We start from the raw sequence: 17,849 nt of genomic DNA on the forward strand, positions 1-17,849 counted from the left end.
TCTGTGAACAACAGTTCTTTCTTGCCTTTTCCTAAAGAGAAAAAAACTTTTCTTTCAAAAATGCAGAGGATCTAAATAGCAACTGAAAGATTAAATTAACTGTTTGGCTAATTAGAAGGAAAGGATGAGCCTGAAACATATAAAACACAAATGAGGTCAATTTCAAATATGGATGCCAGTTTTGTGTAATCATGTCCACCTTCAACCAAAGACTGACTTATGTCAGATCTAAGAGGAGACAATAAAGACTGTTTTCCTTCAATAAAATGTTCAAAAATATGTAACTAAATATTTATTTTGCAAGTTTTTATTAATGCAAAGTAGGTTGTGTTTAATTAGATACTATTCACTTGCATTTTGACATTAAAACTATTTGTCTTAATGTAAGTAATCCTCCCTAGAGGTTTCATGGTGGCATCCATTCAAAGACCGTTCAAAGATTTCCCTTTGTAACATTCTTTGACTCCAATCTCAACAAAATAACAATTTTAAACTGGGCTTTTTACAATGTTCTGATGTTTACTCTTGAAAAACATGCAAATTAATATATATTTAAATTGATTTTTGTTTATTATACACGCAAAATGGCTTATTTGTATTTTTTTTTTAAAAAACCTTGATGCACACTATGTTTACTCAAGTTATTAAAAAGCACAAGTTTGTTATTTTTGCACTGCCAGCTTAAGAACTGCTTCTTTAACGTCGACCTGAAAGTAGGTGTGCTTGCTTTAAAACAATGGTTAACACATTAGAGGTGAATCCCCACAACGTTTCCGCAATAAAAATAGATCTGTGCCTGCACAGCATGTCTTCTATCAGCACACACAAATGCATACACTGATAGATGAATACGCCACACTGACCAAAGCTTCAAAACCATGCTAACAAGCCAAGTTAAAATAAATTTGCATGGGAACTTGTGGCTTTCATATGCTTCCTGCTTCCCATAGTGGAACAGTGTTATATAATGCCTGCTTTGCTTTTCATTTGCTTTTGACTCTTGATTAAAAAAAAAAAAAAAAAAAACAACCTAAAAAAACCTTCCTTTTCCCAAAACACAGAGCTTCCATTCAAAGGAATTTTATGGATACATTTTTAATGTTTTTCCCGTTAGTCACTTACAGAAATAAAAGAAAAAACGCAGACACTTGTTGGAGTTACTGAAACATACCAAATGAGTCATAGTTGCAGAATGACTGCAATGTGCTGTGAGAACTGACATTCCTTGCAGCACTGATTAGCATCAAGCTGAAGTGAAAGAAGAAAAAATTTCTCCATACACTGAAACATGCCACTGCGCATGAAGGAAAATGGGTTGTGAAGTTAGCTTCTGTGGCAGTTCAGTGAAAGCATTGTTGCTGAATCATTTTTGTTTCTGTTATATCCAGGTTTTGTATCACCTCTGTCTTGTTATTCCGAAGTCAACATCAGCAGGAGAGTTTTAGACACAGTAGTTAAAGTTTGTTGGGAGCTTTTTCCCAGCAAAGAAAAACTTGGAGTCATGGTAAAAATAAAGTACACTCTCTGTCAGGTCAAAGGTTTTACTTATTAGGACACAATAAAAACAAAATCTGCGTCTTAAAATGAGGTAAATACAAGCTATGACCTGTAAGAATGAAACCAAACATGACATATTACAGTGCTGTTCTTTATTTCTCAAAAATAAAGCCAAAATGCAGAAGCAATGTGTGAAAACTCGCTCCACCCCATGATTTAGCAGTTTGTAGAGAGACTTTAAGCAGCAGTTACTTGAAGTAACTGCTTTCTGTATGACTCTCGCATCTTTGTTCAGGACTTTTGACCAACTCTTCTTTAAAACACTGTTTCAGGTTTGCAGGCATTTGTTTGTGCACAGCTCTCTTTTGATCTCGCCACTACATTTCAATCAGGTTGAGGTCTGGACTTTGATTTGGTCATTTCAGCACTCTGCTTCTTCTCATTTTCAGTCTTTCTGTTCTAAATTCACTGCTGTGCTGGGGATCATTGGATCAGTGATCAAGAAGTGCAAACACAAAATTACCATCAGAATCATGAAGCGTACACACTGCTCTATTTTATTTTCACCACTGTATCTATGCTAGTAAATCAGAGTCATTCTGAGACAACAGGCATGTGTGATCTGCATACCACCAACCCCCCAATTCTCTATACAATATAATTACCCCTGAGTCTTCAACAAAAAGAAGCAAACAGGTGGGGCACCTACACACATTTATTTAAAAGTAAAGATTTTCAGCATCTGTTGGATAGAAATTAGAGTTTAAGTGATGACCTCCAACAGTTTTATGTGCAATTTATAAATGAATCTTTTGTGATAAGGTGAGACGAGATAACAAACACTGGAATGTATTTAAATTAAAAGGGTAAAGTCTACATCTACATATTGTTTTATTTACTTGCAATTTGCTTCCATCCATGTTATTATTGTTGATATTATTGTTGTTATTATTACTACTACTGCTCCTACTACTAATATTATTAACACTATTATGAGTAGCAGTAGTAGTGGTAGCATTCATTTTGGAAAAGTGTTTTCTAGCATAGCTAGCCCTTCCTTTATTTGTACATATAGCCAGAGGGACTTCTACATTTGTTTATAAAGTACGAATAAATTTACGTATGAAAATCACTGATTTGCATATGAAACATTTGGATGCATGATTTAGGCTTGTGTTTCTAGAGAGCCATCATCCTGCCGCACAACCCAATTCTGGTCAAGCTTTACCGGTCAGACAGGTGGTCTCTAATACTTTGCTAAACAGAGGTTTTCATGGTTGATTCAGTGACTGCGAGGTGCCAACATCCTGTGGCTACACAACAAGCCAAAATCATCACCGTTCCACCACCGTGCTGACAGCTGCTATGAGGAGATTTCACTGATGTGCTATACTTGGTTTCCACCAAACGTAACCCTGAACATTTTACGTCTTTACTTTGGTCTCATCTGTTATGGTTTTGTCGAGATCTAACTAGACTTCTTGTTTTGTTTTGTTTTAGAGAGAAGACACTTTCTCCTGACAGCCATACTTGTTCAGCATTTTTCTGAACTTTAACATTTAACATGATGGCGTAGGCCTTGAGATGTTGCGCTTAGGTTTATTAGTGTTTTCTCTGAGCATTGCACGGCCTGACCTTGGGGTGAATTTGCTGAGATGACCAGTCCTGGGAAGCTTGGGAACCCTCTTGAAAGTTTTCCACTTGTGAATAATCTTTCTGACTGCAGAATGATGGAATTCAAATGGTTTAGAAATAGCCTTACATCTGTTCCCAGGCTGATGGGCAGTTGCTTCACTAAGATTATTGCTGCTGTCTTTCCTTCTTGGCGATATGTTAACACATATCTGAAAGCTCCAGACCAGCAAAACTTCGGCTTTAATAGAGATGCTCACATCTGCTGATGATCCATTAATCAAGTCAATCAAGTTTGATTAGCAGAGCATAGCTGATTCCTACCGTCTTAATTTCAATGGAAGCAGTAAAGGTGGACTGAGTTTTTCACATACTGCTTCTGCATTTCAGTTAAATTTCTGTTAAATAAATAATTACACAGTGTAAAATATCATGTTTTGTAGTTCATCTAAGATTGTATCTACCTAGTTTTAAGACCTGCTAAGCACCTGGATGTTTGTATTATGTCCTGAAAGGTAAAGCCTAGAATTTAAACCATGACTGTATGTTCAAACTTTATCTTTCTGAAGGCACTTTAAGTAGGAACTAAACAGTTAGTTAATCCAGAAACATTACGAAAACAAAAACAGAGACATGCTACACTCTTTTCCCCAAATAGCCAATCATTTCCTGCACACAGGTAAATCAGAAAAAAAAAAGGGCCAATTACATCGTTTCACTGATTCACACAATTAAGATTCAAAACAGTTACAGCGATGTGGTGGTGGATATCGTAAACAGGTAGGTGAGTGTCCTTATTGTTTTTCTTCTACCACTCCATCCACTGCTTAACAGAGTGCTCCAGGGGGATGAGTCAGAGTTGCTGATCGTCACAGCAATTTCAACTAACAAGTAAGTGAAATCACAATACTGTAAAACGCATGTTTAGTAGAGGTATAATTGAGGATAAGCTTTCAGAGCGTATTCATCAGATTTGAGTGTTAACTCTTTATATACAGCGTTTGTGCTCAGGTGACCACAAAGTTATATTGTTTTCAAGTGTTCAGTGAGAAGGGCGCTACAAGTATTTCTAGATATCCAATTCAGACGGCTGCCCAGTGGTAATGTTTGCTTCTGCATGTAATTTAGTTAAACCGAGACTAAATTTTGCCACAGCAGTATTTGAAGATCAAGTGAAAAGAACGTGTTTGTATTTGTTCTGTGATGAGTTTGTTCAAGTAACTCAGTTTTTGTTTTTCTGTTTCAGACCCCATGTCTTCTTTTAAAGTCTCAACTGTCATCTTTTTCACACCTATTAGTTGAGTCAAATTCATGTGAGGATATCCCCCCCCCCCAAGTATAAGTTTCTGGTCAGAAGCCTCTTATGAAGGATTAGAAATGGAGCAATTAAAATTTCTGATAGGAAGTTGATATGAGCACACGACTGCCATGTTCTTAGGAAATTAAATATACTAAGATTTGATCATTTTATTACATTTGCTAATCTTTAAGTCAATTATAAATTCTACCTCGGGTTCCCGGCAACCTTGTAAGTCTACTTAACTTTGGGCTGAGCAGCACACAGAGCATCTAGTGGGAACATTAAGGTACCATTATGTAAAAAAAAAAAAGATCATTTGGGCAAACAAGATGTTCCTTATCTGAAGGACTCAATCTGCATCCTGACTGGGATCATTCATGCAGTCATGAATGATGTCCAGCTTCTGGACCTGTGGAGCGTCATTCTCTGAGTTTGTGCCTTCTAGTGTTTTTTCTGTCGTCATTTTGTGTTAAATTCTGAGTCTTAAAATAACACATGCCTCCATTTTTTAATGTTTGCTTGTTGAAAGCACTTCTGTAGTATTCTTTGGTATCTGATTAATCTCATCATGTCCCGTAGAGGGACAGGAGAGCGTTTCCTCTCTTTTTGTGTTTCACATGCAAAGATTTTATTAAAACAACTTGTTCACAGTTTAAAGAGCTGAAATTTCCCATAAATGAGTGAAACAGCAGAGAGTCTGTTTTCAGCTCTTGCAGGCCTGATATTCTCATATTTCTTCTTTTAATTTTTAATGTGTGCTTTTTTGTTTTTTTAGGTCAGCTTTTCTTTTACCCTTCACTGTTTTGTATGGAAGCCCGTTTCTGCCACTAAAAAAAAAAAAAAAAAAGATTCCATAACTCAAAATTCCGAGAAAATAACTCGGAATTTTGAGGGTTTTTTTCGAGTTACTTTTCTCAAAATTTCGAGTTCTGGATACTAGCTTCTTTTTTTTTTATTTAGTGGCGGAAACGGGCTTCCATAGTTTTGCTCTGCAGATGTTTACTACAACGGTAGTGTTGTTGATGTAATTAACAGAGTGAGACGTTGTGGCTTTTAAGACAAGAAAAAAAAAAAAGTTCACCCATTGCACACATAGATCGAAATGTTCCCACAGACCTTCTCAATATGGGAGAGGACTGTCAATCTGTTATTAACTAAAGTCTAAATCTTTCTTCACTTTCCTCTCATTGAACATTGTGTAGTTCTTTAGGAAAAGCCCTCGTTCAGCCCTCGCTACTATTTGGAAACGTGCTTCGAACAACAGAGGTTAGCTCCATGAGGGCTCTGAATTTTAAATAGATAATTGACTTGTGAGCCCAAGTCAATAAATCCTCTCCTGGTTTTGCACTCCAGAGGTCCGGCCTGAATCAAATCAACAACCCTGGAACTTTCTGGTAAATGAATCAATGGGTCAGCGCAGGAGGAGCAGCTTCCCTGTGCGTGAACAGTGAACATGTGTGCGGCCCGACGCTCTCTCCTTACCTGCATAATAATAGTGTTTTCTTCTCTTGCTGCTGCTGGAGGTTTGCAATGACAAACACACACACAGTGGCTGAATGCACTCCTCTGTTGATCTCAGGTGGTGCAGAAATAGATAAACTATTTTTACAGATCCTACTGAGATTAGTCATGAAGCCATTTAAAGCTCAGCCGGAGCTGCAGAAGCTGAAAGGTGCAAACTTCACCCTCCTTCGCCCTTAGTCCTCTCTCACCTCCCCCCTTCCACACCCAGCTTGCAGTTTCATTATACTCTAACGCTTTGTATACAAATAATTATTTATTTTTGCTTGATTTCCATCCCAAAGGCAGCAGACACAGAGAGGTGAAAGCCCGAGTTTCACACAACAATAAGTGCATAATTAACCTTGCGGGAGGAGATCCTCAAAACACACCCCTCCTCCTCCCTCATGCCACTACATATCTCAGCACCAACCCCCTCCTACCCTCTCTCTTTCTCTCCCTTAGAGGCCTAGCTGGCTGAAGTCTCCAAGCAACTATCTAGCTTTAAAAAAAAAAAAAAAAGAAGAAGCAAAAACAAATATGAATATGAAATGTGATATTTGCATCCGCTCATCTCTGTAAACAAACCAGCCTCTGTGCACAGGGCTCATTTAAAAGCTTTACTTTGGCTAATCAATGTTATATTTAAGGAAAAGAGACGGTTTCTGCATTTTCAGCTGCAATCGCAGCAGTGCAACAGATTCTAATCAGAGTTAATGGGAGCAAATTACACGCGATTCCCCCCTCCTGTCCTATCCACTCATTATGCACTGGCATGGAGATGTGCAGCCCTCAAAGCACACGACAATTCAACTTCCAGTGTAACCGACGGGCTCTCCAAACAGGCCATAATGACCACAGCGAACGGGCACACGTGAAGTGGCACGCAGCGTAATTTGAGTGTTTATCGAGAGACGTATTGCTGTCGTGCTTGGCCGGCCAGTTTCAGGCGCCATATTGTTAACATTTTTATTGACCTATTCATGGCAGTGGAGGGGATATTAAAGCAATTTGTGTAAATATGATTACCTTAGCGGTAAGCAGTAAGAGCCCCACAGGAGCCGGACACATACAGTAAAGATATGTCCGTGCACGCGCGTGTGTTTGTAACTGTGTACTTCAGTTTTGCTGTAAACTGCTTTTAACACTGTGCTCTAATTCATGAAAAACCACCTAGTCTCAGAGTCCTTATGGAAATGCAGTCTAATCATGCAGAAAGCAAATAAACACAAATTAGCTTTTCTATAATCTATCAGAGAAACACACACAGACACACACACGCGCAACTGTTGTAAGTTTATGCAAATCTGGAGGTTACAGCAGGGAGCCGTGGTGAAGTATCTATCTGACTTCAGCCACCTTGCTTTACAGGAATTTTGCTCCTGCTGGATTTCAGTATAAGGTTGGAGTTTGTCAGACATCACAAGATTAGTCATTTATTTTGAGTTAATATGAACCGTGAGAGATGTTTTACTGGTGCGTTTTATAAATTCTTTCCAGTCGTACGACATCAAATGATGGCACTTTTTTCCCCCTGCCAAGCCCAGCCCGTTAAAAATCACTCCCTCCACATCCGTTTCAATGTGGGGAAAAAACAAAACAAAAAACAAACACTGTTTCGTATTTTATTATCATTTCTATAACTGTAGGATAACCTGCAGAACTTCAAGCTGTTTTGAGTATTTGTGATTTAATGCACAGAATTTGTATTTGTTGCTTTTTGTCTGCTCCTCCTGCACTTTTCCTCCCTTCTGCTTCGCTTTTCATTTTCCTTTTTGATTGTTTAAAGGGAAAGCTTACATCAAATCACATCCGTATCTAGTGCACTTTGTACAGCTCTTCTAATCTCGTTTTTACCTAGCTGGATAAAAGAGTTAGTGGAAAGAAAAGCTCAGTAACTGTTTTCCTTGTGAATCTGTTCTTTAAAGTCAAAAAATAAATAAACAAAAATAAAAACATTCAGTTGTAAAATGTAAATTTTTAGGTGTTGAGCTCACAGTGAAGGAAAACAACCAATTGTAAACCATCATCTTCAACTTTCAGAAACTGAAATGTACTATTTGTTACCATTTTGTAAGGTTGTCTAGACAAACTGATGATTCAAAAACTTAAAAAGGATCTGTTTTGTTAATCGGTACAATAAACTATTTTGGGATCTTTAATGAAAGCAAAGTATTTTTGAGTGGTAGCAAAGCAAAGCAAACCCAATCAGTCAGCTGTCCTTTGCATTTTTCTCCCCACAATGCAATTGTAAGCCTGAATGCAGCCTCTTACAACACGACAATACAACTGACACAAAGACACACACACAGCAAGGAAAACAGGTCTATCTCAGAGCGTCATCTCCAGCCGGCTCAGGCAGGAAGCAGTGTGGTGAATTCAATATGCAAATGATCTCCATCAGGATTTGTTCAGCGAGCAGCTACCTTCCCACATAACTAAACTTGTTATGTACAAGGCTTTTTATGTGAATGGATAAATGTATACTCACATAACACATGCGGACACACGAACACGCACATGCACTCACACAGAATTACATACATGCACATGAGACAATGAGTTCACAGGAGCAGCTCGACTGCCTGAACAGGCCTCGTTTTCTCACTCTGACCCCAAAGCTTCAAAAAGAGTGAAACTTTCACATGTGTCTATTGTGGTCTCAATTATACTCTCACTGTCTTCATGCACTAATTTGTCGGCTCACCTGCAGACGTGACAGAAAACAAGTTCTACATTTACCTGTCAAAACTTTGCTTCTTCTTGTCTTGCAAACTAGCATGAGCCTTTTAATTGGAGCAAAATTTCCAAATGAAATGTGTTTGTTTGTAATTTAGCACGACGCAGCTAATTATAAGCTGATTTTCCAACAGCGGGAGCGGAAATAGGACATTACAGGCGAAGTGGAAAGAAACAGTTCACCCCTCTTACATGGTCTTTGAGATGACTTTTTTATTTCTAGAAATAAGCAAATTATGGGAGAGAAGTGCTCGCAGTTCTTTCAAAAAAAAAAAAAAAAAAAAAAAAAAAAAAGAAGAAGAAGAAAAGAAGATGCTGATTAAAATAGGCACTGATTTTAGGAGCACATTAGTTAGCAAAGCAGCATTTCAAGTGAAGGACTGTGTATGTGTGCAAGTTTCATGACTGAATAAGCAAGTTTGACAAGGGATTAAGGTGTGTTTGGTCGATGTGGTTTGTCCAAGCAAATCAAATATGTAAATGAACTGGTATTCAGGTTTTTCACAACCTGGAAACAAACTAAGGTGAAACGGTTTTCTGAGGGAGTCCTGAATTGTAGAAGTGAGCCTCATGTGGGAAATTTTACAAACGACTGTGCTCCTGCTTAATGTAGGCCAGCAGCACCAGTCAGGCAATCAGGAGGAGTCATTGTGAAACTCTGAAGAGAGCAGAGCAGAAAAAGGAAAATCACAGCCACATTTTAAATCTCATCTTAAAGCTTTTTACGTAAAAGCCTTTCCCTGTGCTTGAACTGTTCTCTGTAATAATGAAACCTTCAAAATGTGCAAATTTAACAGTCTCCTGAGATGCTGCGTTTCCTGGAGCTATCACTGGTTCAGAGATCTGAAGTAAAATTCCTGCTTCCGTAAGGACTGCTTCACCCAAACTATGCCAGATATCTGCCTGTGTCATACTATTCAGACATAACACAAGATCTGTGTTATAAAGGTTAATTGATAACATAAATGAGCCTTTACACACTCTTCATTCTAAATACAAGCATCATCCACATTTTATTTCTAGTTTTATTTATTTAAATGGACAAACTAACCCTTTAAGGCAGTGGGTTTCCAAATGAGGTCTGTAACACATAGCCAAGGGCAAATAAACCAAATAATCTGCAAATGTGCTGTGATATTAGAAGAGTCCATAACATACATATCTACCAGTGCCTGCAAACAAATTATTGTGTGCTTTACTCCCACCCACTTTATCTGTGTGCAAACAGAAGCTCTTATATGACTGTGACACATCATGTCACATGCGTATATAAGCTGAAAAGGTGTAAAATACGTACAGTTCCAGTGGCATCTACAAGTACACATAGTATGTAAGCATATGCTTAACCTGTGTCAGGATTATGAGGTGATTCCAGGAAAACCTGAAAAAAAATCCCCCCTGTATTTAAAGGGCAGCACTAAGCCACTACAGTGTTACTTAAGAAGAGCGTGCAAAACCATGAAAAGCTTCCAAACTACTATTACAGATCCTGCAGAGAGACCGTTCTGCTCCATGCTTCAATATGCACAGTTTTAAGAAGAATCATGAGTCTGAGTGCACGCTGAGCATTTGTTTGTCTTTTCAGAATGACATGAACACAAGCTTGCTGTTTCTAAATATAAAACCTGCAGATAACCTGAGAGGTTAATGCACAAGAAATGCATTACTCATTACTTAAACCACAGCCTGCAGCCTATCTGCATCGAAGAGCAAACACATTAAAAAAAAAAAACACACACTTTGAAAACTGTAAAGAATAAAAATATTGCTTAAATTTTTTCAAAGAGCAGTCCTCCACTGAGCCCTAATTAATGTATGTGGCATAATAAGCCAACTGACTTCAAACTATCTGAACTATGACAGCAAACCAAAGTGAGCACCTTGCATCAGTGCAAGCAGTTTAGAAAATGGATAATACACACAACAAAATGCAATTCACAAGCAAGAGAGCAAAGATTAAAAGAAGATCAAAAGCCAAAAGTTACACCAAGGATAAATGATAAAAACAACTTGCTTATCAATTTGAAACAGAGCCATGCTAGACTCAACAATACAACACAGCATGACTCGACAGTTAAAAACAAAACAAAAAATACCCTAAAATTAAAAAAAGCTACACTTCACTGAGCAACCTAAGAGCTTTTTTCTCTCGAGGTCTACTGTCTTTATTTTAAAAACTAGTGTTCCTGGGTCAATATACACACACACGGCTTGATCCTTTTAGCAGCCAACCTGTAACATGTACAAATAAAGACCTGATGCATAAAAAGCACTTGATATATAAGACTCGACATATATTTTATAACAACTTCCAACCAAATCACAAGCAGAGAAAAAGGCTTCATCCTCACAGCTTTACTCTCGCCCACGCACTTGCATCCATAAAAAGAAAAAAGTAAACACTGAGAAAACAAAGAAAAAGGTGGGGAAGCAGTACTACACCACGCCTAAATCCAAGTTCTGAAATTATCCAGTGCATCTGATTATGTTTTTTTACGTTTTACTTCCAAGGCTATATGCTGTATATGCATCCTATCTGGAAAGTCTCAACATGCAACGAGAGCAACTAAAGATACCTTTTAAACTGCATTGTGTTCTTTTTTGATCAAACTTGCTCATCATAAGAAAAAAAAAAACATAACATCAACACTTCAAACTATTGCCTCAAAAAGTTCCCATAGAACTGGTGACACGTATTGATCATATCTGGCAGACACAGCAGTCCTTTAACCTCTGATCTCTCTTCAAACATGCACTAGTGACCTTCTTCTAAATCATTGTTTGTTTGTAGCTCGCTGGTGGAGACGGCCACTTTATCAAAGCATCACACTTCTCACTGAGCAGCTTCGTTTCTGCACTAGTTATCATAAGAGCACAGGCACAAACAGCAGTGTGTGTGCGTGTGTGTGTGTGTGTGACTGCTATCACTCTGCTAAGACACTCTCACTCAACATTCAGCTAGAAAGGAGTCACATGCAAGAGGAGGCAAGACATGACAACAGGGCTGTGAGGTCACGCCCTGTACAGAGGTGAAAAGAGGAAGAGGAGGAGGAAGAAGGGGGGGGGGGGGGGGCACACTGTACATGCAGCTCTGAGGCCTAAGCCTGACCCAGTGTTGATTTCATGTTAGCCACTAGTGAGCCAGGCAGGTGAGTTAGTCAGAGGCTCTGTTAGAGCTGCTTACCTTTTCTTAGGTAAATGTTATCTGAGAAATAAAAACAAACAAAAAAGGAAACAAATAAAACAGGTAACTGTAACACAGGTGAAAGCAGTCAAAAATACACACTTGGCTCTCATACTCCAGCTTACTAAGAATACATACACTTACTCTCTCACACACACACACTCACACACAAAATGTGCATACTATGATGCAAATCCTTGAAATGAAGCGACAAAGAACTCGTAGGGGTCACACATTGACACTATGTTGCAGAAGATTCTTTGGGGAATATAACACTGACTCCATTACATGATATACGCCTCAGTTTGCATCATTTAACATGCAGTGGTGTCAGCCATCCATCATTAGTAGAATACACACACACACACACACACACACACACACACACACACACACACACACACACACACACACTTATACATGTATAAGCTTTCTGACAGGCAGACAGAGAGCTAGTTAATATCAGTGGTTAGTTATATTATAATTGGAACCGACTTTTTAGTGCAAAACACATTTTTTTATTAACAAATACTTATTTGCAAATACTTTCATCAATTTATGATAAATTGAGTATGATGGATAGAATGGATGATGGATAGAAATTGTGAAATTATTTTAAACCCACAGAATTTAAAAGGTAACCCTGCTCAGTTATAGATGTTTGCATGGCTCTCTTTCTTTCTTTCTTTCTTTCTTTGCTGATACTGACCTCACTTTTTTGTGTCTCTTATGCATTTAAGGTCTGCCTCCAGCAAGGTGCTGGCTTTTGGGATGTGCATGTATCTCCCTCTGGAAATCTGTGCCACACGTGGTTATTCATAATAACCTGCCTGTGTATAGGAAGGATGTCCACAGCTAGCAGACTACACCATCAAACATTGCTGCCATTAGCTGAAATACCAGCTGGTTAAACAGGTTCATCTTCTTTTCATCTTATTAATGCACTACTCCATTGATTAAGAAAATGAGCAGTTGAATTCTGGCTTTGTGTGACATATAATTACATGACCGAAGAATTGTGCAACTGCTAATTGTTAGCCACACCAAGCAAACTAATCTGATATTTTGTGTGTGTGACATGTGGCGCAAAGTTGGACACACTTCAGCGACATCTAAGAGGCGCGCACATTACTTGTATGAGCAGGATCTAATCTGAAATATGACACTGTGCTCAGTTTCGATTGTTTACCTACTTTTAGACTAGTCTGTTGCTCTAATCTTTTCATCCTGCTTTACGCATTATCTATTTATTTATTTATTTATGTATTCTGGAAGGAGGTCAGGGTGGATGGTTGGGAACACACAGATCAGACAATCTGATTTAGAGACCAGAGTTTGACATGGTTCCTTAAGCAAATGACACAATGATTATGAATTTAGCCAAAAAGTATTTAAAAACACAACACAATATTTTTTCCTTCTGCCCAATGAATGCTGTAACAACAACAAAAAACAACAACCTGAAAGTAAAAAATGTTGCAAAACTGTTCAGTAAAACCATTTCTTTGACTTGTTCCTGCAGCTAATGCAAATATAAGTCGTGATTTTAAAACAATCATAAAATGGCACAACCATGGATCACAATTCCTTCAAATCATTTGCAATTCAAAAAAAAGGAAGCAAAAACTGTAAATTTACAACACGCACGCTTCACATCAGATTGAATTCTTCAGACTGAAAAGGTTTAACCGAACGACAGAAAAGTTTTTCCAAATCTTCTGATATTTTGCTTAATTTATTTTTCATTAAAAAATTTGTAATCTTTTATGTAAACTTTGGAAAAAAAAATTATATTTATATGTCAGGTTGGATTTTGGGAACTCGTGATGGCTGTTTTGTTTTGTTTTTTTAAACATTGCTGTCAAATACCTGGGGAAACCACGTCACTGATTGATAGCGGAACAATCAGTACTTGCAGATGCTTTCACCTGCATTTTCATCTGCATTTTGCAACTTGAACCACACAAAACGCAGATTTGATCTGTTTTCTTTTTGAATGATTATCCCCTGAGATGCGAATGTGAATCATCACCTTGTGGAAACAGATATTGTATAATCACTTTCCACAAGAACAGTTTCTGACTGAAAAGGACACATGGAGTCAATGTGAGGGCAAGGACACTAGAGTCAAGTGAAAATCCAGGTCATCTCCACAATGACTGCGGCGCATCTATCCATCAGGAGGGAAAGTGTCGAGAAAAATAAATGGTCTGAACAAGCCTGGGAGGATGAGTCATCTATCTGAGGGGGAGCTGCATGTGGAAAAATATCTCAGCTGTGAAAGCTTTGACAAAGTTGTGGTGAAAGGGACAAGATTTTCTAAGAAGTTAAGGATGTATTGTTTGGGTAAGGCTGAATGGAAGTGCAAAAGTGGAGACTAAAAAAAAAAGCTCCTTTTGTACAACAGGTATCCTGCCTTCGTTTAACACCTGGCTGAGGTGAATGGGATGGATGTGATGGGTGTGATGCTTCAGTTGGATAAATGGCAGTTGAGCAGCCATTACAAAAAAAAAAAAAATTATTTCAGGAGACCTGACTTTCCACTCAGTTTACTTAAAGTAAATATGGGAGGTGTTCATGTTAACCTGTGTGTGTGTGTGTCTGTGTGTGTGGTTGCATTAACGTCACAACTACAACTGTCAATTGTCGCACCAAATATAGCATCCTCTTCTCAGGACAGAAAGAAAACAAACTCACTGCACTGAAGCAAAAGGTAATAATTTGAATAAAACTATTATTTTAAAAGAGCAAATTAGTTTACATTAACGTTGTATACGGTATATACAGATTTGACAACCAACATGTGGTTAACCCTTGTTTATAGTAATTACGTGTCTATTTTTACAAGCACTGCTCAGATTATTGTAAACTATAGAAATCCTGAAGAGAGGAAAAGCAAATGAGCTGCAGTTAATAAGCCAAAGTACTTTTTGCTCGCCATTGTGTGTTACCCTGCAACACGGGCTATGTGGCACTGCCTGTTAGAGACAAGTGTATGAGCAGGTTTTCTTTGCTGGCATTTCAGTGATAGAAAGTTGTAGGCGCTCAGAGATTCCCAGATAACACAGAGGAACATCGTTTCAACGGTTGGAAAAGATGACACGTTCTGGAGAAAACTTTGAACCAAATTTCCATTTCCACTCCTATACCAGCGCTGATTTTGACACCTTTTGATCAGAAGAAGGTTTTTTGATCAGTTTCCATGAGCAATGACCAAAGCATCAACATTAATTTGTGGCTTATCTGCTCCTAGCTCACATCGCTCTGTCACTAATAGTTTCCCCCCAAAGTACCGGCTAGACAAACTGACTTCACAAGATAAAACTGCCTTTCTACTAGCTGCTGTTAGCTGACACTCAGTTTTAATCCTTATGCAGTTTGCTTTGGAGGGGAGGGTGCACAACGCACTGGATTTTTAATGGGAATGTGTTTTCAGTTTTTTAAAGGTTGAAACACTACAAATTTTTTAGACTACATTTGAGTTAGTTTTCAAAAGCTAGTTTTGAATTAGAAATGAACCGATTTTTATTCTTACAAAACAGCATAATCTGTCATGGTACCAGAGATGTAAGTATTATCAGCTGATTTTCTAACAGAAGTGAGTAAAACTTGTGTAAATTTCATAAATGCTGCGTATTTCAGTAACCTTTGACCAGGATTTTGTTTATCTTCACAGTGGTTCAAGAGGACCCTTTATGATACAGAGATCTAAATGTGTGCGTGGTGCACGGGTGCATCAAAGTAATCCTTCCTACCTTCAGGGGGCATGAGGGTCTTGTTGTTTTGTGCACACCAGCCAACTGGGTGCAGCTCAGCTGTCATGACATCACACCAGAAGTCAGCCTTGCGGTCCTCGCCGTAGCCACTGAAGCGCAGGAGCAGCAGCTGGCCACATGTAGTGATGATGGTGGCCACCCAATAAGTGTCTGGGTTGTTCTTATTGGCCACTTCGAGCTTCATGCCAGGCTGGAAGCTGCTCTGAAGGCTGATCTCCACCTATAGAGGAAAACAAAAGGACTTTCAAGTTATAATCTTTTTTTTTGCTTGTTTTTTTTTAAGACGTTTGTCTTACTGTTTTTCCTTAAAAATTGAAGTTAACACTGACATTTGGGAGACCAACAAGGCATGAACACAATCAGAGGATCAGAAGTCAATTTCCATTTATAAACTCTGGTTGTACATATAAACTGTGTCTGACAGCTGAAATATTACAGGTCAACCATGAACCACACTTCAGTGTGCAGGTTTGTGGCCCCTTTGGATACTTTGGCTTTAAAATAAGGGTGATAAGCATGAAGTTTGTTTACATCCTGCTTGACCTCCCTGATCTTTACACTGTAGGTTGGTACTACATCCATAATAAACTATTAAAAAAAAGTATAAAAAAGAATAAACTAGGTAAATTTGACAAATGAACAAAAAAAAAAAAAAAGAGGAACAGTCTTTTTTTGTGGAACTAAAGTAGTGACAGTAGGGGTGTATGACATAACCAAAATAATATTAATAACGCTGTGTGGGGGATGAGTTCTGGCGCTGTTTCAAAACTCAGTATTCACAGTAGCAAAACGAGCGTTAAAGGGAACTCCACTCATTTTACACACAAAGGTCAGCTTATGCGAAGTGCTTCACAGCCTGTGAAAACAGTTGCTTAGTGTCTTTCCTTGCTTTGCAGGAGGCCAAAGAAAACAACCCTTGAGAATTTCATTAGGACCGTCATGGCTCGAGCTTCAGACTAGACAAACTAATGAAAGAAAAGTGTTACAACCAGAAAGCATGAAGATTCAAAGACAAGAGCATGCAGGAAGTTGTAATGCAGGAATATTCGTTATGTGCAATCTGGTGTTTCTGGAATTGAACCTACATCAGATATTAAAGGTCAGGATATTTCCACCCATGCATTTTTTTAAAGATGCCATTTCCAGGCACTTTCTGTCTTGTAACTGGAATTTTTTTCAGTTTGTTGGCGGAGATGTCCTCATGCAAAATGATGATGGGAATTTTCTGACATTTGACTAAATAACCAACAATAACAGTGTGAGACTCCAGACTCCATATATCAGTGAGCTACTAAAACCATACATGACATCTAGATCTCTAGAGTCTACTGATCAATGCTGTACCTATATCCAGGCTAAAGACTAAAACAAAGACAAAAAGGTGACTGGGCGCTTCTGTTGGACGTAAGATCTGTGGGCACTGTTAATATCTTTAAAAAGAAACTTAGGACCCTTCTGTTCAGACTTCTATTTATAAATGTATACTATTTTAATTGTTGGATCTTATTCTGTATTGTTATTTTTTGAGAGCACTATATAAATAAACCTTACTTACTCCTGGGTTCATGTGAAAAAGTGACATTTTCTTGTCAATTCCACCCCATTTCAGCCTATTTCACTTTGACATGTATTTGTTAAATTATGATCTGAATTTTTTGATCCACATCCAGATCTGGATTGACTCTAAAAGTTAATTATTTACGTTTAACTGAGCCCCACCTCTGGAAAACATTTAGAGCAAATCTATTCATGGCACTTTGAGTACTCCTGCTAACAAACCAATCACATCACCTCCTTAAAGGAAGTAATTGAACAAAAGTGTGATATCTAATCTCACATGTATTTTATCAATAGTGTATCACCTGATATTACATATTTACTGACAGGATCAAGTGCTGAGAGTGCCTAAGAACTGCTTTACAGTGCTACTAACAGCATGTAAGACGGGTGTAGGTGAGATTTTAATATTCACCAAACCAAATTACTTTCAGAAAAAGACTAAAACAATCCCTCAGGTTAAATAAAAGCCTCTCAGTTTGTCCTTGTGCAGAAAAAGCGATAAATCTGTATATAAAAGAATAATGCATTTCCACCATAGCCACAAGCTGCTGTACAATTCTAGAGAACATTACAAGCCCAGCAGGATGTTCACATTCAACACTAGAAAAGAAGAAAAAACACCACACACATACACACACACACACACACACACACACACACA

General features: G+C 38.1%; 1 protein-coding gene across 3 annotated transcripts in view; it reads right to left on the reverse strand.

Annotated features, from left to right (window-relative positions):
- The window catches only part of sfmbt2 (Scm like with four mbt domains 2), a 60,427-nt gene that overhangs the window by 26,149 nt on the left and 16,429 nt on the right, over window positions 1-17,849 (reverse strand). For 2 of the 3 annotated variants that reach the window (XM_005745653.1, XM_005745654.1), the window contains exons 4-5: window positions 15,608-15,848; window positions 11,853-11,873 (exon numbers count right to left, since the gene is read on the reverse strand). In XM_005745653.1, the coding sequence (XP_005745710.1) occupies window positions 11,853-11,873; window positions 15,608-15,848 (262 nt within the window). The remainder of the gene's footprint in view (window positions 1-11,852; window positions 11,874-15,607; window positions 15,849-17,849) is intronic. The other variant, XM_005745655.1, reaches the window with a different exon arrangement.

Source organism: Pundamilia nyererei, unplaced genomic scaffold, assembly GCF_000239375.1.
Source record: "Pundamilia nyererei isolate P.nyererei 1_Seehausen unplaced genomic scaffold, PunNye1.0 scaffold00162, whole genome shotgun sequence".
NCBI classification, from domain to species: domain Eukaryota; kingdom Metazoa; phylum Chordata; class Actinopteri; order Cichliformes; family Cichlidae; genus Pundamilia; species Pundamilia nyererei.